We start from the raw sequence: 25241 nt of genomic DNA, 5'->3' as shown, positions 1-25241 counted from the left end.
AATGATGCTTCACCTTCATGGTAGATCTACTTAATTTAAAAGAAAGTAATTACAATTATTCCACTGTGAAATCCTGTTTTGAAATAAGTTGTCCACAGGAAGAGTTGTTCCAGAAAAGACAGGATGGAACAATAACTCTACAACACTCATGCCAAACAACTTTCCCACCAACACAGCCCTAGAGAGGAGAGAGAGTGTTTAAAGGTAAAACTAATATCCTTCAACAACAGTGGGATTTCTTTATTCCAGCAGTGAATCTGAACCACTCTGAGCTGAGAACTTTTATGTCATTTTCTAACTAGCATAATTATTACAGCCAATTTAAAATCACAGATTATCTACAATGCATCTGCTAGGTAAGTGACGAAATTCTGTCTTGAAATGTCTCTCAGTGACTGCAGATAACCAGGACTTTGCCCTTTTTGTGGGATGAAGTGGGAGAAGGTAGATAGCACACATACAGCCCAATGCTGCTCTCCACTGAACAGGCACTCCTGAAAAGGGAAACAAGGATTTGGCAGAGTAAAACAATTGTGGATGAATAAAGTGGCAGGGAGCAGGATAGCAGCAGTGCATGCAGGGCTCTCAGTATTCCATGGAGTCTGAATACATGGGAATACAAGAAGTTAAAGATGGAGAGGCAGGATCAGGACTGTCAGATGGAGCAGATCGTGGCTTCTTGGCAGCTGGAACACTAATTCCTTTTAACATAAACGTCAGCAGATAACCAAGGTTTTGATAAATGTAACATCAGACTAAACTTTGCAATGCCCTAATTATTTTTAGTTGGTTTTAGAGTGGGTTGCTGTTCTGACATCGCTGCTGCTTCATCCATGAGACTGCAGGCAGGGGTGCAAACCTTTGAAGGCAAGTGGTCCCTGGTTCCCTCTGAACAGTCATATTTTCATAATTTCCATAACCACCTTCTTCCTCATATGCCTGCTGCTCACTGGGGTCAGTCCTGCCAGTCAGGAGCAAAGGATGAGGGCACAGGAGGATGAGGATGGTAGGCAATGCTGGGTATCAAATGGCTGTGGAGGGAACACTACAATAAAGTGCAGAGAAGAGGTGAAGGCAGGGACCTGCTGTACAGTGTTTCTGGCCTGTTGTCTGGAAGCAATTAACTCCTTAAAGGATAGGATGTCCTTGTGGATATCTGGGAATTGGTCTTATCCCAGCTCTGTCATAAACTCATTAACCTAAACTCCCTAGGTCTTGGGTTTTGTTCCAATTCACAGCACATGAGTTGTGTGTGGAGACAAGGGGCTGTTCATATTTCATGGAACGTTCATACTACCACCATTAATTTGTTAATTTATTTCAGAGCTACCTGTCAAAAGAGGTTTAGCCAGCAGGCCAGTGAGGGTGACTCTCCCCCTCTACTCTGCTCTTGTGAGACCCCAAGCTGAGTGCTGAGTCTGGCCCTGGGGCCCGCAGCACAAGAAAGATTGGGACCTGTTGGAGTAAGTCCAGAGGAGACCATGGAGATGCTCAAAGGGCTGGAGCACCTCTCCTACAAAGTCAGGATGAGGGAGCTGGGATTGTTCAGCCTGGAGGAAAGCTCCTGGGAGACCTTAGAGCATCTTCCAGTACCTGAAGGGGGCTACAGGAGAACTGGAGAGGGACTTTCTGCGTGGGCATAGAGGGACTTTTACAAGGACATGTAGTGATAGGACAAGGAGGAAGGGATTCAAATGAAAGAGGGTAGGTTTAGGTTAGGTAACAGGAAAAAATTCTTCACTCTGAGGGTGGTGAGGCACTGGCACAGGTTGCCCAGAGAAGCAGGGATGTCCCATCCCTGGAAGTGTTCAAGGCCAGGCTGGATGGAGCTCTGATCAACCTGCTCTTGTGGAAAGTGTCCCTGCCCATGGTGGGGGTTGGAAATGGATGATATTTCAGGTCCTTTCCAAACGACTCTATTCCATGATTCTATGATCTCACTGTATGGCCTGCTCCACTTCCACCAGCGTGCTTGCCCACTTCACCAGACCTGAAACTGTGAATTCTCTCTGGAAATCGCATCTCACATTTCTTGGGGATCGTTTTTTCCCCCAGTGCTATAAAACGCTCTGTTCGGTTCTGCTTTTAGACACCAGTAGGCGCTATAAGGCCTCCCAGCGGATCGTTTTTTTCCCCCAGTGCTATAAAACGCTCTGTTCGGTTCTGCTTTTAGACACCGGTAGGCGCTATAAGGCCTCCCAGGAGCCTTCTCTTTTCCAGGCTGAACAGCAGCAGCTTTCCCTCGCTTATCTGAGGGTCCGCTCCCTGAGGGAGGCGCGGGGGCCGCACTCTCTCGGCGGGGCAGACCTGTCCCGGCCGGACCGGGCCTGTCCCGGCGCGGGTGTCACTGTCCCGGCCGGAGCGGCCCTGTCCCGGCGGGGGTGTCACTGTCCCGGCCGGAGGGGCCCTGTCCCGGCGGGGTTGTCACTGTCCCGGCAGGGGTGGCCCTGTCCCGGCCGGAGCGGCCTGTGGGGGGACCGCGCTCCGGGGGCGGAGGAGCGCTGACAGCGGGCCGCGCGCGCATGCGCACTAGACGCCGGGACTTGTTGCCGGCGCTCGTAACTCCGGGGCCGGGCCGGGGACCGGGGCTGCCCGTGAGGTGACGGGGCGGGAGGGCAGGGAAGGGAAAGGCAGGGAAAGGCAGGGAAGGGCAGGGAAGGGGTAGGAGAGGCCGCCTTAGCGCAGGTAAGGGAGCGGCGCCTTGCGGGGCCGCGGGGAGGGGAGTGGGCGAGATGAGCGCGGCCCCTCCTCAGCGGGACCCTCCCTCAGCGGGGTCGGGGCGGGCAGCGCCGGGAGCTGAGTCCCCTTCCCGCGGGGAGCGGAGCCCCCTTCCCGCGGGGAGCTGAGCCAGCCCACCCTGCTCCGGAGCGGAGGGACCCGCTCCCTGCCCAGCGGCGAGCCTGGCGCTTCCCAATACGCTCCTGAGGGAGCCGGTCCCGCCCGCCGCGGCTCCGCGTCCGTGCCGGAGCCGGGAGCGCGGGGGGCTCCCAGCGCCACACGGGACCCGGCTCCCGTTCCTGGAGCCCGTCCGCTGCTCCCTGGGTTCCTGCGGCGCAGCCCCACCCGTGGGAGGTCTTCCCCTGCCCTTTATCTGCCTGGCAGCCGGCTTGTTTAAAAAGAGCAGCTTTCGAGAATTTGGAAGCAGTGTGTGATAAACTCCAGTGTGTTGCTTAGAGTTTAGCGTGCAGGTTTGCGCTGAAGATTCCCCAAGGCTCTTCAAAAATGCTTTCTTTTCCCTCAGCGCTAAATTTCAGTCCGTAGAAAGCAAGGATAGAGTCATGGCACAACTTCTGTGGGCGGTGTTGGGGTTTTTTTCTTTCTCTCTCTCTTTTTTTTTTTTTTTCCCCCCCCGTGATGAAACACATCAGCTGAGACAAAATTTCTTCCTCACCGTGTCGCGCTGCCCAACACTTAGCAAATGCTGTTTTGGGAGGAGTAGTCTCCGTGCTGTTTTCCTGCTGTTTAAAAGGAGAATATGTAGTTATTTGTATTTTTTGTTGTTTGTTTCGTTTTCAGCATCCAGAATAGTGCTGTCGTCAAAGACATGTGCATTCCTGTTAGAGGCAAAACATCCCGAAAGTAATGTCCCTGGACCTGTGTGATGAGGACCTAGAATATTTGCTTTTGAAGGATTGAGTTTTTTTCGGGGAGTGGTTTCTCTGTGAGTTTATCAGTCAGAAGTGTGTTCTGCATGAAGCATTACTTGGGAATCAGCAAGTAAATAAGATCCAAGAAAGGAAATGTTTGAAGTGGAAAGCCCCAAAATAAACGAGCAATTGCCTGCACTGATAAAAAGAACTTGGTATCAATAGCCAAATCTCGTGCATTCTTGTATGCTACTACGTTATCTGATCAGGTCAGTTGACTAAGATGCCTGTTCTCTTTGTTCTTTCTTGTTTGTGACATATGATAACTGGCCAGCTGTGCTGGCCTTTCAGTTGAATTATTTTGAAAAAGGAAAATCACTCAATATTCCAAGAACAGAAAGGAACATGTGTCTTTGTGTAGTGGTTCTTTTCTGTGGAATTAGTGGTGAGTTTGTTAATGATCTCAAGGTTTTGACATTTAAATACAAAGTTCACAAGCTGGTGCATTCACACAAGCTCATCAACAAGGAACAAAATTTTCAAACTGCTGTTATTGGAATATGTAATGTCCTGTGTGATTCCTAGAATCACAGTCCAGGCTGGAATATGTAGTTAGATGTTATAGATTAAATTATAGGGAAATTTCTTTGGGAGGGATCTTCTGCAGTTATCCTTGGATCTCTGTAGAGAATGTGGCTCACTAGATGTCTGGAATTCTTGTCTGGCCACTGCTGGTAGCTGAACCTGCCAGTTATTGCAAAACATTTCACATGTGAAGGGAAGAGATTGTCAAAGGCACCTTCTTTTCCAAAGTAGTTAGTTTTCTGGTTGCATCTTCCTGCATTTTTATGCTTGTAATATTAGTATGTCTCACAAATACCAACCAGGCTTTTCACAAGTTTGTTTCACCTTTTCTTTCTTTCTTTTTTTTTTTTCCTTTTTTTTTTTTTTTTTTTTTTTTTTTTTTTTTTTTTTTTTTTTTGTGTCTTTTAAAGGAATAGAAAAAATGAACCCTTTCTATTTTCTGGGTTTTGGACATTCTCATCTAGGCTTCTTCGGGAACAGGAGTGATCCTTTCAACAGAACAAATGAAACTTACTGCTACAGCACTGCCCAGGGCAGCACAGTGCTCCAAGGAGTAACTTTTGGTGGAATCCCAACTGTCCTGCTGCTTGATGTAACCTTCTTTTTTGTAAGCCCAGTTTTTTATTTCTTGTATTGAAAGTACTTCTGGCCTTCTCAAAAGTGAGATTGTTCCGAATTCTCTTATTTATTGGGTTGGAATTTGGTGTCTGAGTATGTCAGAATAAGAAATGAGTTGAGGCCATCCTGGGAACATCAAGGCAGTTTTCAAGTGTTGGTAAATGTTTGCATACAGATGGGATGGTGGTGTCACTGTATGTTGGATGTGTAGATGTAGGGAGAGTGCAGTTTTACAGGATCTGTTTGTGGAGTCAGTGAATTTTGTGGTTGTAGCTCAAATTTTCATGTTTTATCTTAACTGCAAGAACATTTGGGTTTAAGTACTGGGTGCATTTCAGGAAGGAGACACCATTACTAAGCTGTAAAATGACAGATTTTCCATACTGTATTTCCTTTTGAAAAACCAACTTTTTACAATTAGATTTCCTGAAGCTGTAGATGAAGATGAGATAACATACTGACCAGCTCAGTCCTGCCAAAAGGTGGAATATGATTAGTTGCTATCTGGGGGCTCCAGGACAGGCCTGAAACTGCACTAAAACTTGTGGTTATTTTTGTAAGCTGGGTATAGGTGGTCTTCAGCCACCAGAAACAGGGCTGTAGACCTGCAAATTGGCCTGAGAAGAGGGACTGTGGTAGTAAAACAGACAAAAAGGATAACAGTTTCTGAGTTCTAGAAGTCTGCTGTGTAGAAACTTAAAGTACTTGTGCTCTGAGCTGGTCATTCTGTAGGAATGTAGAGGATATTCCTCAAAGTTCTATAGTGGCATTCTTTGCTGTTCATTTGGTGTATGCTACCATAAATCCATTTTCTGAGGATGTGCAGTATTTACAGCTCTGTGTCACCAATGGCACAGCATTTAATAAGATTTAGTTGAAGTGTTTGCCTTTTTTTTTTTTAAAGCTGTGGCTCAGTTTTAAGACACCAAGTCTGCTTTTGAGTTCCTTGCTGTTGAACTCTGCACTCAGGCAGGGTTAGGTAGGGAGTTGGGTGCAGTGCAGAAGGCTCCTCTCTTCTTCATGTACCAAGTACTGAAAATTATCTATCAACTCCTGTATTCTTATTTTCATGACATTTTTACTGCATATCCTTTCAGTAGCTGTCAGTTGATGGATTTCTGATATGTTATTTCTAGGATGGTTTCCAAAGGAAGTGAGGTTTATATATTTCATTCCCATTTTTATCTGGCAGTCCTGCCTAATAACTGTAGAATACTATAACCAATTTCAGCCAGAGTTGTGAAGAATCTAGAGAAGTTTCCTGCTTCCACCAAGTTTAATGACCAGATGAAGGAGGAAGATCTAAATTAATCCTCCCTGTTAGGAGGAAGGCTCTCATAAGTAAGTTATATTAATTGTGAAATGTGGAAATGAGCTGTGTAATCTTGACACAGAGATAATCTGGACATGTATCCTGGCTGGCCAGTCAGTATTTGATCCCAGTGAGTTACATCACTAACACCACTTTCCAGCCAAACAGGTATGGGATGGAGGAGGAACCAGAAGGTGAGGGTGTATGCTACATATGCATAGAAAACAGGCCTTGCTACTTCATTGCTTTCTGTAGAGCAACTTGTTAAAAAAAAAAAAAAGAAAGAAGGTAAGCTATGAAATACTCAGTGATGGAGCTTTTTGCTTGTTTTCTTTGTCCCTTTCAAAAAGAGAAAATATAGGGGGATTAAAAAGATTAAAAAAAGATTAAAAATACATTGCAGAGATCAGAGATAGGTAGTTTTGGTCCCATACAGGTTGGTCTGTAGCATGGCCACCACTGAGTTGGCTGCATATGATAATTGATTTAGGAGCTAGGACAGCATTTTTGTCAGTTCTTACACACCTAAGAATGATTATTTTGAAATGGGAAAAAGAAATATTTGAATATCTTCTTTTTTATTTTCTAGATTTTAATATTACTGTTTTCCATTATAAGAAAGAGATTCTGGGACTATGGTCGTGTTGCTCTGGTGTCAGAAGTTGAAAGGTAAAAAAGATATGTAATCAGACTGACTTGTTGAATCATTTGGGGAGTGGGGAGGAAAGTACAGTAAATGTGGCTTATATTAGGTGCATTTATATCAATTAGATATGCTTGTAATCACTTGTACATATTTATTAAAAATGCCCTCACACTGCTTTGTGTGAAATACTTCCCCCCAGAGAGTTACTGTGGTTTCAGCCAGAAGTCCTGTGTTTCCACTGCCATGGATTTCATCCTACAGCTGTGAGTTAAGGAAGTGGAGGGAAGGAAATAGGCTGCTTGTCTGCTGACATGCTGCACACCGATGTTTGCAGTGTGCTTCTGTACAGAGGGATATTAACCATTCTGTTTATCTTGGCTCAAGCCCAGTGTACTCCCAGAGCTCCCTGCACAGCCTGTGCCACAAAATCTCCCCAGGGTTCAAAAAGAAAAACTTACTTTTGCAGGTTTCTGAAATTCTTCACTGATTTGTAGTAATATTTCAAACAAGTGTTTGATTTTTTTTAAATGTAGGATGATATATTGGGATGTTTAGAATCTAAGCTCTGTGTGTGTGAGGTGGGGAAACTTTAACAGTGAGCCTCTTCCTGGTGCAATCAAATTGTGGTAAATTCACAGCTGAGCCACTGGAAAGAACTCAAACCCTGTTTTTAGGTGTAATCTGTGGACAGTTGTGAAAGCTAGGTGATGTAAAATAAAATGAGCAATAACTGAGCAGGCTTTAATCCAGCTGGCTGAGGCAGTAGTCATGAAGGTGCTCTGGTACTGGGCTGTGGAGGTGTGGGGCCAGCAAGCTGGAGCAGACAGACACCCAGGAGCCTGTGTTTTTGTCCTGCTGGACTGTGAGCTGAGCCTGCTGGCCAAAATTACAGAGACGCCCAGGAACACACTCCATTCTAACAGGTGTTCTCCTGCAATTACCATTGCAACATTTCTTTTTAGCAACAGACTGAAAACAGGCACTCTGCTGCTTTTGAGGGCTACAGAGTTTCTAAATGTTTCTAGCCTTGCTACAGGACGGTTTGTGTGAGGAGGATGGCTTTGCAGGGACTTAGTTGTGAAGAGAAATTGTGAGCAGTGCCTGTAGCATAAAGGAAGAAAAGTGAAGGGGAAAAAAGTGATGTCTTGTAGTGAGGAATATCCAAACAAGAAGCCAGCTTGCAAATCTGATCCTGGTTAGGCTCCCAAACCTGTGTTGCATTCTGTGACATCATGTGGCTTTAATATCCTGATAAAATGTTATTTTCTTTCAAGTTCAGTTATGTGCTCTCATGTCAGGAGCTGCCCGTCCTCTCTGTTCAACAGGACACATACACAAGTTACTGTAATCAGGCACGTTCTGCAGGGTGAAAACCACAGCTTTCATAAGTGAAACAGTGTGTTTGTACTGCATCCCTTAGTCAGAATTGTTAAGGTTGAAGTAATTCTGTAAAACTCCATCATCTGTTGTTAAAGATACTTAAATGCATCATTTAATGTGTTTTAGTGAATCAAGATACAACCGGCTGTCAACATCATCATCAGTACCTGAAGATCTTGAATATGATAAGGTAAGTACTCTAGAGTTCTGAATACACTTTCTGAATGGAATCTGCTGTAATTTGCCCTTCCATAAAGTTCAATGAACCATCATTAAACTGGAAGTTCATCTCTATGTAAAAATTAATAATGCACTGTTAACTGTGTTTTTATAGGACCATGCATAATCTCTGTTTCCTGACAAATTATTGCCATATCATAAAACCAGTATCTTGTGTCATTGTTTCTGAGTCTGGTTTGATTTTTGTTTTGGTTTGGTGGTTTTTTTTTTTTTTTTTTTTTTTTGGTGGTTTTTTTTTGTTGGTTTTTTTTTTGTTGTTTTTTTTTTTTTTGTTTTTTGTTTGGTTTTTTTGTTGTTGTTGTTGGTTGCTTGTTTTTTTTTTTAATTTAGAGAGGTACTATATGTTAGTGTTTCAAAGGGGGAGGGGAGAGTGAAAAAAAGACTAGTAGATAATTTGTACTGGGATAACTGTTCAAAAAGATACATTGAGTTCACACTGACAATAATACCTAGTTGTTCTTTACAGTACATTGTTTTCCTCACAGTGTTGAGAAAACTGGATGCAAGTGTGAGGCTAATAATAATGTTATGCACTCTCAGTAATCAAAATGCTTTGAAGTGGAGGGTAATATTTTGGCCAATAACTGGCTCCCTCCATGGTCTTTCTGAAGTTGTTGAATTGGTACACCTCTACAATTTTATGTTGCAACTTCAGAATGAGCCATGCAAGAGTTGTCCAGTGGTGGCATCCTAAGTTTTCAACATTCTATATATGCATGCATCAACTTAATATCTAGCCTTGCAATTAATTATTTGTGTGAGCATCAAAAGCATACTGGTGGTTGATAAGGATTGCTCTGCTATTTGTGCACTTTACTTCATCTTTTTCAAACCCTAAAGCAACTTTAGCTGTTGAGTAACACGTGCCCATTTAGTTGGATAATGTTCACTTGAAAGAGGAGCCCTTTTGAGAGAGAAGGGGTTTTTTTTGAACCATAGTGAGATGCTCAGTGAGATGTGAATTCTGCTATCCAGTTTCATTGGAGGATTTGTAAACCTATATAAAAAGCCTTTCTTTTAATGTAATCACAGCAGTGTTTTTAACAAGCATTTAACTGATTAACTTTTATTAGTCCCTTGTATTTCAGAGCAACAAGCTGCCAGCTTTTTAGCTAAGAGACTGTCTTAATAGAAAGACTTGTCTTAATTGGATGGTTTAGACTCTAATTTTTGTATGTCAGCTCCTAAAAACTTCTTTTCTTTAAATTTTTTAATAGGGGTTTTGTTCTTGGATTACAGCTGCTTTTCGGATGCAGTAAGTATATGAAACAGAAATAGTGAGCTGTGGTTTGCTTTGATCTTTTTTAATTTAGAAAGGAGGTTTTCATTCCAAAATTTTGGGGGTTATTTTCCCATTTGAGTAGATAGAGTTTTAGTAAAAGCACTGATACAGGTGCCTTTGGTTGGTTGAAAAAAGGAAGTGAAAATAAGGTCAATTTATGGGAATGCTTTTTCAGGATACAGTTGTCCTGCTAGAAACCCAGGGACTTCCCAGTCTTGGGCCAGTGTGTGAATCTGAGAGAATCTATAGCATTTATATGGATTCAGAGCTAATAATTACACTCTAGGATTTTACTCTTCAAAGAGTATCTCGTGGGTGTTCCCCTGTTTGAAGCCAGCAGGGCCCCAGGCAGGCAGTGGGATTTCCCTGCAAGGGTTTCTGTGGAGAACTGATGGTTTAGTTGGGGCTGGAATTGGCTAACTAGGGAAAGTCCATCCCAGTGTTTCCCAGAAACTGAATGTTAAACATGTGATGTGCATTCTTTATGTCTCTGGGGCTTGGTAGATCATGACTTTAAAAATCAGTTTCTAGCTTGGATATATTGAAATATGAAAGGAGTGGGGGTTAAGCCTGTCCTTCTTCATTTTTGCTAGTTCAGTTCCTTCCTTTTCTAAGTTCTCCTATTCTAATGATCTAATCTGCTGACAGTGGAGAGATGGTGAGAGTTCATTCCAAAGCCTTTTATATCTCCTGTTAGCTGGGTGTCATAAGAGTGATGTGGTTCTATGGTAATTTGCCTCCCAGAGATGAGTGAATACTGTCACTGATCTTAAATTTGGAGAGCTAGGCTTGTGACTGGCATAAAGCAGGAGGTCACAGCTAAAGTCTTTGTCCTCTTCTAGTCCAAAAGAATTTGGATTCATATTTGCTTTTCAGATTATTGTTTCAATCTTAAATTCCCTAGTGTTAGATTTTGTATAGTGGTATTGCACAAGAAAAACACACTTTTGGAACCTGAATTTACACGTGAAAGAACACAGCCATTTTGAAAGCCAGTAGGGATTGATGGGAATGGGGATGTCACTGAGTAGACTGAGGATCTAATGTGTGTTCATAAAGCACTCCCAAGAACATTAAGTAAGCTGACCATGTGCTTTTCTGGCTGATGCAGTGATGATGAGATCCATGAGAGGTGTGGTGAAGATGCCATCCATTACCTCGCCTTCCAGCGTCACATCATCTGCTTGCTGATTGCTATCAGCATTTTGTCTGTGTGTGTGATATTGCCTGTCAATCTCTCAGGTGATCTGCTTGGTAAGAATTTATTATTTTGTATTCTTAGAACAGTTCTTTATTTTATATAATAGCAAAAACTCTTTAGGATTTTTTTTTTGGTTAAGTTCATAAGGTGGTGTTTTAGTGTTTTAACCACACTAGTGGGTTTACTCTGGCTGGATGCCATCTTCACAAACTGCTGCACCATAAGTCACTTTTCTACAGGGTGCAGTCCTTTATGCACATCATGAGTGCCCCACAGGGTCACAAATCCCACCAGGAAACCTGCTCCAGCATGGGCTCCTCTCTCCATAGATCCACTGGTCTCTGCCAGGACCCTCCTCCAGCACAGGCCTCCCACAGGACTGCAGCCTCCTCTCAGGCATCCACCTTCTCCAGTGTGGGTCTTCTCCATGGGCTGTAGGTGGATCTCTGCATCCCCATGGTTCTCCACCATGGGCTGCAGGGAAACCTCAGCTCTGGTGCCTGAAGCGCCTCCTGACCTTGGTGCCTGCAGAGTTGTTCCTCCTGCATATTCTCACTCTGCTCTTCTCTGTCTGCAGTTAGATCTGCACAGTGACTTTTTTCTCCTTCTGAAATGTGTTATCATGGAGGTGTTACTATCATTCCTAATTGGCTTGGCCTCAGCCAGCAGTGGGTCTGTCCTGGAGCTGGCTGGCATTGGCTCTTTTGGACATGGGGGAAGCTTCTGGCAGCTTCTCACAGAATCCACCCCTGTAGCCCCCTTGTTACCTAAACCTGGCCACACAAACCCAACACACTCCCTCAGACTGATGTGAAATTTGTGTGATTGTAGGGGGCTCTTTAAACAGTTGTCAGAAACAAGATTGCAGAGCTCCTGCAGACAAGACTTAGATGACAAGACTTAAAAAGGCTCAAGGCAGGATTAACTTTACCCATGCCTTCTTAACTGGGGTTGATCATTATGGTTTTTATTGGTGGTGGTTGTCAATGGAAAACATCTTCACAGCTGAGGAATCTTTTTCTAGTATCCAGTCTGAACCTCTTTTGCTTCAATTAATTTAAAATCAATGTTTTTATCTGTCATTTGAGATAATAGGTTATTCTTTTCCTTTTTACAAAATCCTTGTAGCTGCTTGAGAATTATAAACATTTTTATCTGCTTTTTCCTCTTTCTCATAAACAAACCAGTTAATTTGGTCTTTAATGAGAAATATTTTCCATTTGGCTGATCATAAAATCGTCAACCATGCCTTGAATTTTTTATTTAATCTAGCTACACTGTCTCCCATTGTTTCTTTAAGTCTTTGTTTGTGTCTCAAAATTGGACAAATCTTGCAGAGACTTTGTCAATGCTGACTAGATAAAGTTCATGGTGCAGTCTGGTCCTCATTATGTCTTCCATTGTGGCACCTACAATGTCCTCTAGTCTGCCATTCAGTTTGCTGGTGGGAAACCTGAGTTCTTTCAGTGAGGTCTCTGTTAAACCCTGTTTATAAATTCTTCCATTTTTCATTATGAGCCCTTACAATCCCATTTCATACCTGACTTTGTATCAATCTCCTCAAGATGATGTTTAAAGTGTTGTTCATGGTTTTTAAGAACCTTGTGACATAGCTCTTGTCTGTAATAGAATACATTGCACCTTTTCCTTTTTGTATTGTTTACCTTTGGTGCTTCCATCTTTGACCTCCCTTTTATGAGCTCTTTCTTGGCAATTCTCTGTTTATATTAAAACAAGCTTTTTATTAAAGCAGAGCAATATAGCTTCTGTTTTTCTGTATTAACCTTTGTGAGTCTGGGAAATACAGCAGAAACCAAAGATTTAGTATCTCTCCCCTTCTTCCTCCTCTTCCACAGTAAGCTGATTTGTGCATTTTCGGTTGTGATGACTTAACTTGCAATGTGATTTAACAGTCTGGGCTGGAAGGACTGTTTAGCTTTCTAGGTACACTAAACTCCTTTTTCTTTGTGATCATTTGCTCAATTTTCCCTCACCTGCATTACAATTTTATTAAATACTTGACAGTCTATTGAAATAATGTCATGTAAACCCATTTTTGACCTTACCAAGGTTGTCAGCACTGTTTTGTCAACACTGAATTAATGCAGCTTAAAAGCCTGAGATAAGAAACCAGTTAAGATGAAAGAAAAAAGTGAATGAAATATGTTCAATCCCTAAGCAATATTGTTAATGGACATGGAAGGAGATTGGAGGGAGAAAGAGAACTGCTTCAAAGATGAAATGTATAGATTTTCAAAACACTCTACTGTTTTTCTTGATGGCTTGAATGTGGTATAATCCAGGGGTGTCTTTTCCAACTTTAAAACACAGGACAGAGTAAACTAGCATTGATTATGATTCTAAATATTTTTATCAATTAACTTGCTCAACAATAAAAAGAAATATATCAACTCCTTTAAAAAATAGAATAAAATATGACTTTCTGACAGTAAGTGTTGCATCAGTTAATTTGCCTACTTGTTCTTGTTCTTAGATAAAGATCCCTATAGTTTTGGAAGAACAACTATTGTAAATTTACAAACCAGGTGAGTCTTGCAGAGTCCCTCTGTGCTGAATTCTGTTTCCTGCCATGGTCTCTAAACACAACAATTGATACTTGCAGCATGGCTCATGGGGTTGGAATAACTTAATCCCTGTCTGTCAGCTGAAACTGGGATATGTTCTCCTTCAGGCTGTGCACTTGCAGTGCTGATAAGAAATCCTGAGGCTGGGCTTCTGGTCTCTCAGCTCTCACTTCTTACACCACGTGTTTCTCTTGGCTAATGACTGCTCACCCAGTGATATTCTTTTCAGAAATTTCCCCATTAAAGGAAACCATGCTTCAGAAAGAATGTAAAGCTGATAGCTTTACTGGAAAGTGCAACTGGGATGATTTAAATTCCCTTACATTAGATTTATGTGTGTGCATATCTCTCCCATCTGAGATTATAACTAAAATTACTTCAATGTGTTTTTCAATGTCTGTAAAATAGTTGAAGTACGAAGCTGCACAAATCTTCTTGATTTATTCTTGATCAATCCATATCCATCCCTGGCACCAGTGTCCAGTAGAATTTCTGTTTTGTTTAACCATGTTATGAAACTAAGTAACAAATGGGGATTTTTTTACTTTGTTGATTTTTTTAATCTGTAAAATAGGTTTGTTTATTTTAGTTTAATTGCAATTATTAATGCTCTTCACAAAACTGAAGAGCTGTTCACAGAACAGAACTTCTGTAAACTTTGAAGAAGGAGCTATCAGAAGAGCAGAATTTACTCCCTGTATGAGGCTGTTTTCAATTTGAGTAAGGATTGTGTTTAAGGAGAGTTTAATTATGCACTCAGCACAGTAAATAATAAAATAAATAACAACTATTTTGGCAAATAGCATCATATGTCATATATGGCATATAGGTCATCTGAGTGAGAAAGTAAAAGTCAAACACTGCCTAAATATGTCCATGTCATAGAGCATCTGTTTTCTTTTTAGCTCCATGATCCATAGAATTTTATGTGAGGCAAATAATCCTGTTGGCTGTCCAAGGCATCTGCATGGGTGTGACTGACTGCACAGTTACACCTTTTTTTCTTTTTTTGTGTTCAGTGAGAGGTTTTGATCTGATTGTCATTTTGAGGGCTGCTTGTATCCACTGGACAATTGGTTCTTCCTGTTTCTCATATTTCTGTTTTTTCTGACAGCAATAATCTTCTTTGGCTGCACACAGTTTTTGCTGTTGTTTACCTGATTCTGACTGTTGTCTTCATGAGACATCACATGAAATATGTCACATATAAAGAAGAAAACACAGTAAGTGTCTGTATTGGAGTGAAAAAAAGTGTATTTGCCAATGGATAATGCTAAAATAGCAAATTGCTAAGGTGCCTCCTGCATGCTAGAAAGTGACATGGAACTGAAGGAATTGACTGAAAGCAATGCTCTACTGAGTGAATTGTGGAAATGGATGGAGAGAAGGGGGTTGGGGAGGGATTAGTGAAATTTTGCTGTAATCTTTTGCCAGTGTAGAAGGTGCTGTCTTAAATAGATGAGCTCCCACCAAAATCAGAATTACCTACTTTTTTTCCCCCACTCTACTACACATCTAATTGTGCTGTGTCTTGGCCTTCTTTACATTCTTGTTTTCTCTTTTGTAATGTGTTTCATCAAAATGTAACTTGCATTTTCTCTCCCAGGTTAAGTGCACATTGTTCATAACTGGTCTTCCAAAACATGCGAGTGAAGAGATAGTGCAAAACCATTTCACGTAAGTTCCACATTTGAGTAATAACATTAGAGCCATAGAATGGTTTGGCTTGGAAAGGACCTTAAAGATCATCAAGTTCCAGTTCCCTGCCACAGGCAGGGACCCCTTCCACTAGACCAGGTTACTCAGTGCCCCAACCAACATGACTCTGAACACTTTCAGGGATGGGGCATCCACAGCTTCTCTGAGCAACCTGTTCTAGGGCCTCACTACCCTCACAGGGAAGAAGTTCCTCCTAATATCTAATCTAAACCTATTCTGTTTTTGTTTGAAGTCATTCTCCCTTATCCTGTCACTACATGCCCTTGTAAAAAGTTTCTTTCTTTCTTTGTTTAGGAATGGGAGATGTAAAATTGTCCTGGTAGTTTTCCCTGCCCAAGCAGATAAGTTTTTTGAATTTTGCGCTGTTTAAAATTCAGAAAAGACTATATTTCAATCAAGTTAGTTAACTGATCTTAAAATCAGAATTTAAGGAAGTGTATGTGTATCCACACTTGCCACTCATGCCCCCACACAACTTTTGATTGGAATAAAGATGCGCATCTCATCTTGAGTAACTTCCAGTGACTGTCTGTGGAAGTCTCTGCTCTCTGATACCTCATTCAGAAATTAAATGAGTGATGAGATGCCAGTTAGATACCAGTGCTGCTCTTTGAAACAGTTTCTTCACTGTACTTTATGTTCTTATTGTTCTCATGTGCTGCTTCCTTTCAGGGATGCCTACCCAACTTGCACTGTGCTGGAGGTCCAGCTGTGTTACGATGTAGCCAGGCTTATTAACCTCTTCAAAAAAAGGTACTTGTTTTTGTAACCTACACGAGTTTGGCATAATTTTATGAATGTTTTGCTAGTCCTTAATCAACAGGTACCAGCAGTACTAACCTGGTGCATCCTAAAGATGGATTCTGCTCTTCAAGTTCTGCTGTGGACTTCAGTTAGATTATGGGGCTCAGCTCATCTCTTGTTGGTGTGATATGCTGTGTTTTGACTTACTCATTATTTATGTATGTATGTACTTAATTATTTACAGACAGGCAGTGCAAAGTGAAAAACTGAACTATTGAATTGATAACTGTTAACCCTGCTTCTTTGGCCAGAGGTGCTGATCACAGGAGAGACAAGTGTTATCTTCTGGGCTCTTAAGAGTAACATTGGGTTGTTATTTTTCATGGAACCTCTCTAGAAGCAGCAAGTAGTCCTAGAACCTCACTACAAGTGTAGGCTGTATAATGATATTACAGACTTGCAGATAAATTATATAAGTAACCAAAATAAACTGCATGTGGATATCTTTGGTGACTGATTAATTTGCTATCAGTCCTTGGCATAATTTTTTCCTCTCAGGGATTATAATCTTTTTAAGCTTGATGTTGATACTTTTTTCTTGCAAAATGTTATGGATTTTTTTTTTTTTTTCAGAAAACAGGCAGAAAAAAGCCTGATTTACTATGAACACCTGCATCAGAAGTATGGCAAGAGGGTCCAAATCAACCCTAAGCCATGTGGACAATTCTGCTGCTGTGAAATGAGAGGATGTGAAAGGGTGAGAGATTCTGTTCTTTTCTAGTTATAGCTAAGTAGGTTATTAGAGGAGTGGAAAATAGTGTTTGTGTCATGTTTCATTGACCTTCAGAAAATTCTTTATTCATTTATAGCTAATCTGCCATGTTCTTGTACTGAGTAGAAAAGGAATTCCTGAAAACTTGTGAAATGTAATCTTAGTGCACAGACTGAAGTACAAGAAAATCTTCCTGCTGTCTTTGCCTTGTGACATGATTAGTAATTTGTGGGAGTGGCATGAGGAGGGGTGACTATGGTTTGTGTAAGCTGTGTGTTAATGAGGATATTGGCCATCTGGTACTTGCACGTAACAGCCACCAATTTCCCCACAGGAGGATGCTGTAGATTATTATACCAAAGTTAGAAATGAACTTGAGGAAGAATATTCAAAAGAGGAACAAGCTGTTCATAATAACCCATTGGGGATGGCCTTTGTAACATTTCAAGAGAAATCCATGGCAACCTAGTAAGTGTTGTCCATTGTCTTGTTTGCTCTCTTTTTACTAAAATAATACAACTGATCTCTTGTTTATGTCCCTTGTTTGCTTATGTTGGTTCTTCCTTTCTTCTTTTTTACCATTCTGTGGATTTGCTCTGCTTTGCTTTCTGGTAAGTTTTCCCATAAATGTGTTTTAGCCTCTATGCTTTGAATGAAGAAATTATCTAAGAGACTAAAAGGCTTGGGACATTTAATGGGATAAAGAGCCTTTCTCTTCTGTGTGGGATCCAGTCCATCAGGGTAGGTTTTAGGAGGCCAGACTAATTGGTTCTTGGATATGAGTTACTGACAACTCCATTTCCTACTGTGCAAATGGTGCAATTACCAAACTATCAGAATGGGTACAAATTACACTGCCAGTTAAGTCATCTCAGCAGGGTAGGCTCAGTGAGGGACCTGGCCACAGGTGATAGATACACATATTCTGTATATCCCTTATCTGTTGTTATAGATATATGTTTAGACCTAATAGCAGAAGTTGTTTTGTGCTTTTATTCAGTCATTTGCAGAGAAAAATGTGTGTAGCCTCTCATGTTCTGTTGGCACTTTGTAAACATCTTTTGTTAACACAGTGGGTAAAGGGAAGCAGAATAATGTTTGTATTGCAACATAACACATCATGCTTTTTTCTGTTCTTAGCTTCTGTAATTTAAATTGTCTGCATTCTTTTGGCCTTCAAGTCATGTTAGAGAGACAGTTTTTGAGGCTGTTTTTCAAGGAAGTCCAGGATGTAGAATTTCTTTCAAGAATTTGGTATATTGGAGAAAGTTTTGCTTGCTACTCTTTCATTGAGTAGTGATTGTGTGATGAAATCTTCCTCCTCTCTTAATTTTGTAATGAAGTAACATTTTGAGATGTGAAAATGAAAGAAGAAATAAGCACTGAAGTTCCTTCTCTAGCTACTGGTGTGTTGTGTACAATTTTGATGGGATAGTCCCTCCTTGAGCAAATGTTCTGAGTTGCACTGCAGGCATCTCTGAGTTCAATCATCAAGACCTGAAAATGTTTTAGTTTGTTTAGCTTGGAATTAATGTGGTGGACTCCATTCCCTAGGAAATTAGATTCAATTATGTGGGAAGCTGAGGCTCCCATTAAATTAGAAAGTTACTTGGTGCCCTTAGGATGCTCTGCTGTGCAGGGCCCTGAAATAGGATGAGAGAAACAGAACACCAGAAGTGAGGTTCTGGGGGCTCAGGTGGTTGTAGAAGCTTTTTAATGATAGCTAAAACTTGCTCTGTATGTATTTTTTAAAATAAACTATCAAAGAATAATCAACTGTCTTAAATAATTGCTGCTGCTTGCTGCTGGCAATCTGACATCACTGCTTGAATCTGGTAAGGAAAAAGTCTGGGGGATTGAGGGTTGTGTTTTTAGTTTGGTGTTTGTGTGTGTGGCTCTCTGTCTTCTTTATGTTAAGACCACAACTGAGAAAAAAGCATGTTCACAGATTTTGGCATCACCCCATTTAAATGTAATGTAGATTGTTTCTATGCTACTGTAATAAAATAGTTTCTGAATGTGTGCCTCACCCTTGTACTGCTGTCCTTTGAGAGATCTTTGATAGCATTTATTCTGGGCGTGCTTAAATTTTCTTTAAGTGCTTTCAGTGTCAGTCAACTCATAATATTGGAAGATAGAATTAAGCACTGTGATTATTTTAGGAGTAGGTGAAAGAGGCTAATATTTTGAATTGTGAGAATACTAGCATGCTAAAAATTCTTCTGAGAATTGGTACTCAAGGCAAAATTGGCTGATTTGATGCTAGTGTAAAGGATTAGTCTGCAGTCTCATTTCATTAGTCTACTTTGATTTGAAGGCAGCTGTATTATGTAAAGATGTTTAGGAAACTCTCTGTCTTTGATTTTTTTCCCAATGCTCTCAGACTTTGATATTTTTTTTTAATATGACTCATTGCTGTTGTTCATGTTGGTAGAAGCAGTAAAGAGTTTAAACCAAGACTGCTTTTTATTTCTAACAAAACATATCTCAGGTCTCTGGTAGCAACTGTTTAAATAATGGTCATTAATGGATAATGTGTTAGAGTGTTGTTTAAGCCCTATCTTGATCACAGGTTATTAAAATTTTTAAAAAACCAAAATCCTTTATCGCTTATTCCCAGACTTTCTCATTACAATTTTAACATTTTCAGGTGCATAAAATTGGAAAAATCTTCTTCTTCCTTACAGCATCCTTAAGGACTTCAATGCCTGTAAATGTCAGAGCATTAAGTGTAAAGGAGAACCCCAGCCATCGCCCTACAGCAGGGAGCTGTGTGTATCCAGCTGGGAGGTTACATATGCTCCTTATCCTGAGAATATTTGTTGGTAAGATTGCTTTCTTACATCCATTTCTTGGTGATAATGTAGAATTAGAATGGGCACAGGACAAATAGGGATGAGTGTGGATTTTTTTAACACTAAACTAAAACTTTATGTGGTGTTGGAATGTGGCTGCTCTGCCTCTTTATTTTCATTTCTGGTGTTCTTCATTGACTTTGGGTCTGTGGACATTATTGGGGTATAGGACTAGAGTTTTTCCACCCCAAAATTTAAAAAAAACCCCAATCCTGTTTATATCTGTCCCTCAGTATTTCCCTTTTTTGAGGCTAGTGCATATCTACTGTTAAGATCTGAGGGAAACAACTTGGTTTTGGTGCTCAGTATCCTCAAAATATGTACATATTTTTCAGAGTTGCCATGTGATGAGCATAACTTGGTCCACTCTGTAAACTGTGGTCTGTCTTCTTCCTGTTCTTTTCCTTTTCTTCCTCCAGCCTTGAAGAAGAGGGACCAAGGCATATGCCAAGTACACAAGAAGACTTGTCATAATCAGGGATGTTACTGAACCTCTGTGTCCCTGTTTTGTTTGTTCTGAATATTTGGCTTTGCCTGATGCTCAAATCATTCCAGTCCTTTTGGCAACCATCTCAAATAACATTTTAGAACTTTACTTGTGTAAAATCTACAGTTGCTCTTTTAATATGGCAGAAAGGGATGCAGTGTTTGCAAATTGAAATTTTATTTCAAATCACAGTTTTTTGGTAGATTCTGCCTCTGATAGGTATTCTCCTTGCAGAAATTCTCTGTGTCCTCTATCTCTTCTCATTCCATTTCTGTTTAGTGCTTATGTATTATTGTACAATGAAAGTGTTTCATCCCAAACCTTAACTAGATTAGATATTGTGTTTGTGTAATGAAAGATTAGATATGTTCTTCTGCAAGCACAATTTATGGTATCATTTAAGAGAGGTTGCACAGTTCTCTTTATTTCTAATAGCAACTGGAACTTGTGTAGTGCTTTGTTATATAACTTTGAAAGCTCAGCTTAGAAAAAGCAGTGCCACCTGTTACTTGACAGATAGTGTATATGTCTTTTTTTAAGAGCAAATGCTTGTTGCTTATTTTAATACCTTTTTTATTTTTACTTCTTTCTCCAGGAAAAATCTTTCAGTGCGTGGATTGAAATGGTGGTTTAGATGGGCTTGCATTAATTTGCTCCTTTTTATTGTGCTGTTTTTTCTTACTACTCCTTCCATAATCATCTCAACCATGGACAAGTTCAATGTCACTAAACCTATTCACTACCTTAATGTGAGTATTGCCATATGTTTGGATGTAGCTGTGGATCAGACCAAAATTTTGGTAAATTGATAGGGTTTCATTGTTTTACCTTTAGTTGAAATTCCTACCTTGCAGCTTCAGTTGAAATTCTCAGGACTGTTTTATGTAGCTGCTGATGAAAACCATAAGTCCAGAATCAGGTCTTTAGCCCTCTTATGTTCCTGGAAAATAGTCTGAAGTAATTTTTATCTGAGGTTTTATGTTATTATAACATGCTTATGTATTTGTGGTAAAAATTTGCAGTCCAAACTTAAATAACTCTACATGTTGTAATCAAAAAAATCTTTCCAAAAAATGCAATTTCAAAACCAACTTGTATTTTGATTTTTATTATAAGAAGGGTGAAATTCAGATTTTTAGCTCTGAGGTAAATTTTTTTTTAAATTTTGCTTATAGGATTCAAAACAAGATTGCATATATATCTGATCCTAGTTTGACTGCAGCTAGAGCAATTTACAAGCTGTTCTTTTTAAATATTTCCCCAAGTGTAAACTACATAAAAACTACTGTGACACTGCACTCTAATGAAATTGAATTCCAAATCTCATTTTGGTTTTTTGTCTGGCATGCCAGTGCTAAGCACTCAATTTAAGACTTTCTGAATATAATTTCTCCAGTTTATCCTGCTATAATTTACAAAAAGCAAAATATTAGCATCTCTGTTCTACCACAACTGCATTAAAGTGTTTTTAATACTAATTCTCGTTTTCTCCCCCACTAGAATCCTGTCATCAGTCAGTTTTTCCCAACTCTCTTGCTCTGGTCCTTCTCAGCTTTGTTACCAACAATTGTCTATTACTCAACTTTGCTGGAGTCCCACTGGACAAAGTAAGCAACTTTTTCCTCTGTTTTTACCTTTTCAGCTGAGCTACTAAGATAAATGAAGTGCTGATCTTTTACAGAGTTCTCAAATCTGCAGACCTGTCCTAGCAGGGAATTTTCTGTTCTTGTCTCTTTCTAGTGTTGTAACCACACTTCAGGGTTTGGGTAATTTGTAACCCACACAACAAGTCTAATACGACCACATGATTTGCTTATGCTTTCCCCTGCTCCCCACCTCACTCCTCTTTGTGTTTAATGAGAAAAAAAAATTGTTTGAGCAGGCTCAGGAAGTGTAGCTTCAACAGGAGCATGGCAAGTGCCTCTAATCCCATAATTAACTTGCCCTCTGAGAAGACAGGCCATGTGGCTTGGATCTCCTCCAGGCTGACAACTTATAAAAAGGGCATGCATCTTTTTGTTGTTTGGCATGACAGAATGGTCTGGATGTAACTCCTGGTTCACAGCTCAGATCTGTTGGATATCAGTGGTGATCTGAGAAGACTTAAGGGGCCAAAGGCCCAGCAGATGTGTTGATGCAAGGGTTTCACACTGAGCTGGTGCACCCCAGAGATGTCAAGTCCACTAATGAGCTGCTGACTTGGAGAAATCAGCACAGCTTGGTTTGGAGTACCAGATTTGATGCCCTGTTTACCTACACACAGATAAAAGCATGGTACTTCAATCTCAACCTCTCTCAGTCTTTATCCATAAAGCTTGTAGTCATTGCTTGTTTTTATATTCTAAGGTAAATTTGGTGGGTTTTGCTTTTGGATTTTTATACAATGCTTTTCTAAGACACCATGTCTAGATTCTGTTGTTCATTTGTCACAGTTTTATGCTTTTCATCATCTTTGTTTTGGTAGCTGTGCTGCACACGTGAACTTTGAGCCCTTCTCCATCAGTTAAAATAATTTTCTGAAGTCACTAGAGATCACAGGTCTGATTTCAAGCCTCGGTGTAGTTACACTGTTAGGTCTCACAGTGCCCAAATGTTCCTATAATAAAACCCCTGTGGTTTTAAAGCCCTATCAGATACCACCTCTAGGAGTCTGTAGTGTTCATAGTGCTGCATTTTTCTGGTAACGGGGTGTCACTGGATCCACGTTCCTGCTGCTGTAGTGGGGGTGTAGCATTAGTAGTGTCATGTTGTTCCCCAAGACTTGACACCTGACAGGGAGGCTGTCTAAGTGTCTGGTTTCTTGGCAGTGGTGCCCTTTTCTGACCTGCTTAATCCCTCCTGGCATGGCACTTGAAGAGCTGTTTGTTTCCAAGCTGTTGCAAGATTGAGTGTCTTTGGGTGAGAGACCAGCTGTGCCTGTCTCACGTCCCCGTGCGTGTGGTGCACACCTGCAGTGGTGCTCATCCAGAGGCTGGATTAACATTCAGCAAGATTTTGGTATTGAAAGTCTGCTTGGTCCATATTGGTGAATGTCTCAAAGATGTTTGGTTTTTCTGGTAGCAATGTGATATGGTAGGGGAAGCTGGGGGTCTGACAAGTGCTGGCATTGTCCAGGAAAGATCCTTCATATGTGTCAGCTGTTTGTATGAGTTTCTCACTCAGTGCCTTTTTATGTTGATAGATCTGCAGAGAACAGAATAATGATGCATAAAGTCTACATATTTTTGATCTTCATGGTATTGATTCTGCCTTCCCTTGGTCTGACCAGGTAAAGAATCATAGTTTAATGAGATAATGGCTGACTACCTTTATAATGAGAAATCTTGTGTTTTGTAGTTGTGAGCTATAGTCATGTACCCCCACTCCCTTCAGTGTGTGTGGTTATGTTATCATTACACATTAGGTTTCAATATTCATCTTACATCTGGGATCCTCAGAGCCTTAAAAGTCTCCAAAGACTGGCTTTTCTTTTAACAAAGAGATTCAAGACCTTGTAAGGTCAATGCCTAATTAAAAGTTGCCCATACTCACCATTATAGCTGAGAACCAAGATTCCTGACCGTGTCTGATACTTCAGTTGGAGTTGTCCTTTTTTCCCCACCTTTGCAGTTTATGACTGTTTCCCCACCATGACAGTTTATGACATGTATTTGTCCTATCTGTATAATAATTGACAAAAATGGATAATAAAGCTTTAATATGAAGTAGATGTTTTTGTTCTGTTTAATTTTGTAGCTTTTTTCTTATTTCTAGCTATCAGTAACTGTGATAAAGCTGAAGTAGTGTTTAGATGATTTGATTAAATTCTTTCAATGCACTACCTTGACTTAAGCTGCTTAAAAAGAGAAGTATTTTTAAACAGTACTAAGGTGTGGGAGACTGAATTACATTCACCATCTTTCTTTCAGTCTTGATTTTTTTTTCCGCTGGCTGTTTGACAGAGAATCATCTGATTCTGCAGTGAGGCTGGAGTAAGTATTAGCTAAGTAATATTCTTCTTTGCTATTCCTTTGTAAAGAAATGCTTAGGAGTTAAGATTTTTTTTTTTTCTGTTTACTGTCCTTGGTTAGTGTTTATTAAAATTTGCTCAGGGTTGCTACTTTGGGATGAATGTTGAGCTTCTGAATAAGGGGAGGAGACAATAAGATTGGACATTAGAAAGACTTTCTTCACAGAAAGGATGATAAGATACTGGAATTGGATGAGGATTGTTGAATATAATTGACAGGGGATCTTCTCAAGGATTACAGTGAAACCAGAGCTGCAGCAGTTCTCTTTCTGTAATCCAGTGAACCTTGATTTTAAGAAAAATGTATGTTTTTGCACACATTACATCGCAAATGTGCAGATATTGGTTGTTTTAAGTTCCTGTGCCTGGAGGGAAAGAATACAATGCAATTATTAGGGCATAGATTTCCAAATGCAGTTTCAAAATCAGTAACAGGAAGACAATTAGGAGTTACTAAGTTAGGAGAGATGATTATTCTATTGCAGTCTTATCTCATCTTGTGTCAGGTTGCTGTTGCAGACGTCAGATGATGCTCTTGTCTGCTGTCAGCCACCCATCAGGCTGCTGCATCTTTTTGTGAACAGTTTAGTCCTCACCTGAACTGCACCTGAGCCAGGCTCTTACATACCTGGCTGCATTTGCAGCTGTGCACTATTCTTTTACAACAAGGTTAGCAGAAGTTCTGCTGGCCACTTCCTAACCTGGATAGTGCTTATCCTTACCATAACAATTCCAAAGGCAATGGGCATACATTGTACACCTCCAATGTTTGCTTGCCTTCCTCCCAGTCAGTGTCTGGTGTCTTTCCTGGCAGATGTGTTTTCCTGCCTGACCAGGGAGCTTTCTTTGTGAACTACGTGATTGCCTCAGCTTTCGTGGGCAATGGGATGGAGCTGCTGCGCCTGCCGGGCCTCATCCTCTACACCATACGCATGATCATGGCCAAGTCCACAGCAGAGAGGAAAAACATCAAACAGGTATTGGAGCCCCTCCTGAGCAGGAGGCATTTCAATGACTCATCCTTGTCAGAAACAGTGGGAGCACCCATCCTTCATACCATTAACCATCATCTCCCGACATTTTTTTTTTTTAGCCTTTGTTTCGCTTGTCCACGACAGGTTCATATTCCCTTCATTCACAGCTCAGATAACAGGGAGGGATTTATTCCAGTCAGAGATGGTCAAAAATCAAAACCCAGGCTCTGAGTTTCAGGTATCAA

General features: G+C 40.6%; 1 protein-coding gene across 3 annotated transcripts in view; it reads left to right on the top strand.

Moving 5' to 3' along the window:
• Nucleotides 1–2534: 2534 nt before the first annotated feature.
• TMEM63A (transmembrane protein 63A) overlaps nt 2535–25241 on the top strand; it is a 30711-nt gene continuing 8004 nt past the window's right edge. The window contains exons 1-19 of one of the 3 annotated variants that reach the window (XM_041425146.1): nt 2535–2599; nt 3517–3661; nt 4583–4779; nt 6692–6771; nt 8255–8318; nt 9586–9623; nt 10762–10904; nt 13346–13397; nt 14551–14659; nt 15043–15113; nt 15828–15908; nt 16533–16656; nt 17006–17139; nt 19359–19496; nt 20609–20762; nt 21514–21620; nt 23195–23281; nt 23922–23984; nt 24837–24999. In XM_041425146.1, coding sequence (XP_041281080.1) covers nt 4594–4779; nt 6692–6771; nt 8255–8318; nt 9586–9623; nt 10762–10904; nt 13346–13397; nt 14551–14659; nt 15043–15113; nt 15828–15908; nt 16533–16656; nt 17006–17139; nt 19359–19496; nt 20609–20762; nt 21514–21620; nt 23195–23281; nt 23922–23984; nt 24837–24999 — 1794 coding nt within the window. In that variant the 5' untranslated portion in view covers nt 2535–2599; nt 3517–3661; nt 4583–4593. Of the gene's footprint in view, nt 2600–2635; nt 2686–3516; nt 3857–4582; nt 4780–6691; nt 6772–8254; nt 8319–9585; nt 9624–10761; nt 10905–13345; nt 13398–14550; nt 14660–15042; nt 15114–15827; nt 15909–16532; nt 16657–17005; nt 17140–19358; nt 19497–20608; nt 20763–21513; nt 21621–23194; nt 23282–23921; nt 23985–24836; nt 25000–25241 lie in introns of those variants that run through there. The other 2 variants (XM_041425143.1, XM_041425144.1) reach the window with 2 other exon arrangements.

The sequence above is a fragment of the Onychostruthus taczanowskii genome, unplaced genomic scaffold (assembly GCF_017590055.1).
Source record: "Onychostruthus taczanowskii isolate IOZ18803 unplaced genomic scaffold, ASM1759005v1 scaffold87, whole genome shotgun sequence".
Classification (NCBI taxonomy): domain Eukaryota; kingdom Metazoa; phylum Chordata; class Aves; order Passeriformes; family Passeridae; genus Onychostruthus; species Onychostruthus taczanowskii.
Note: the sequence above shows the minus strand (reverse complement) of the source record. Positions and strands in the feature narration are given on the sequence as shown.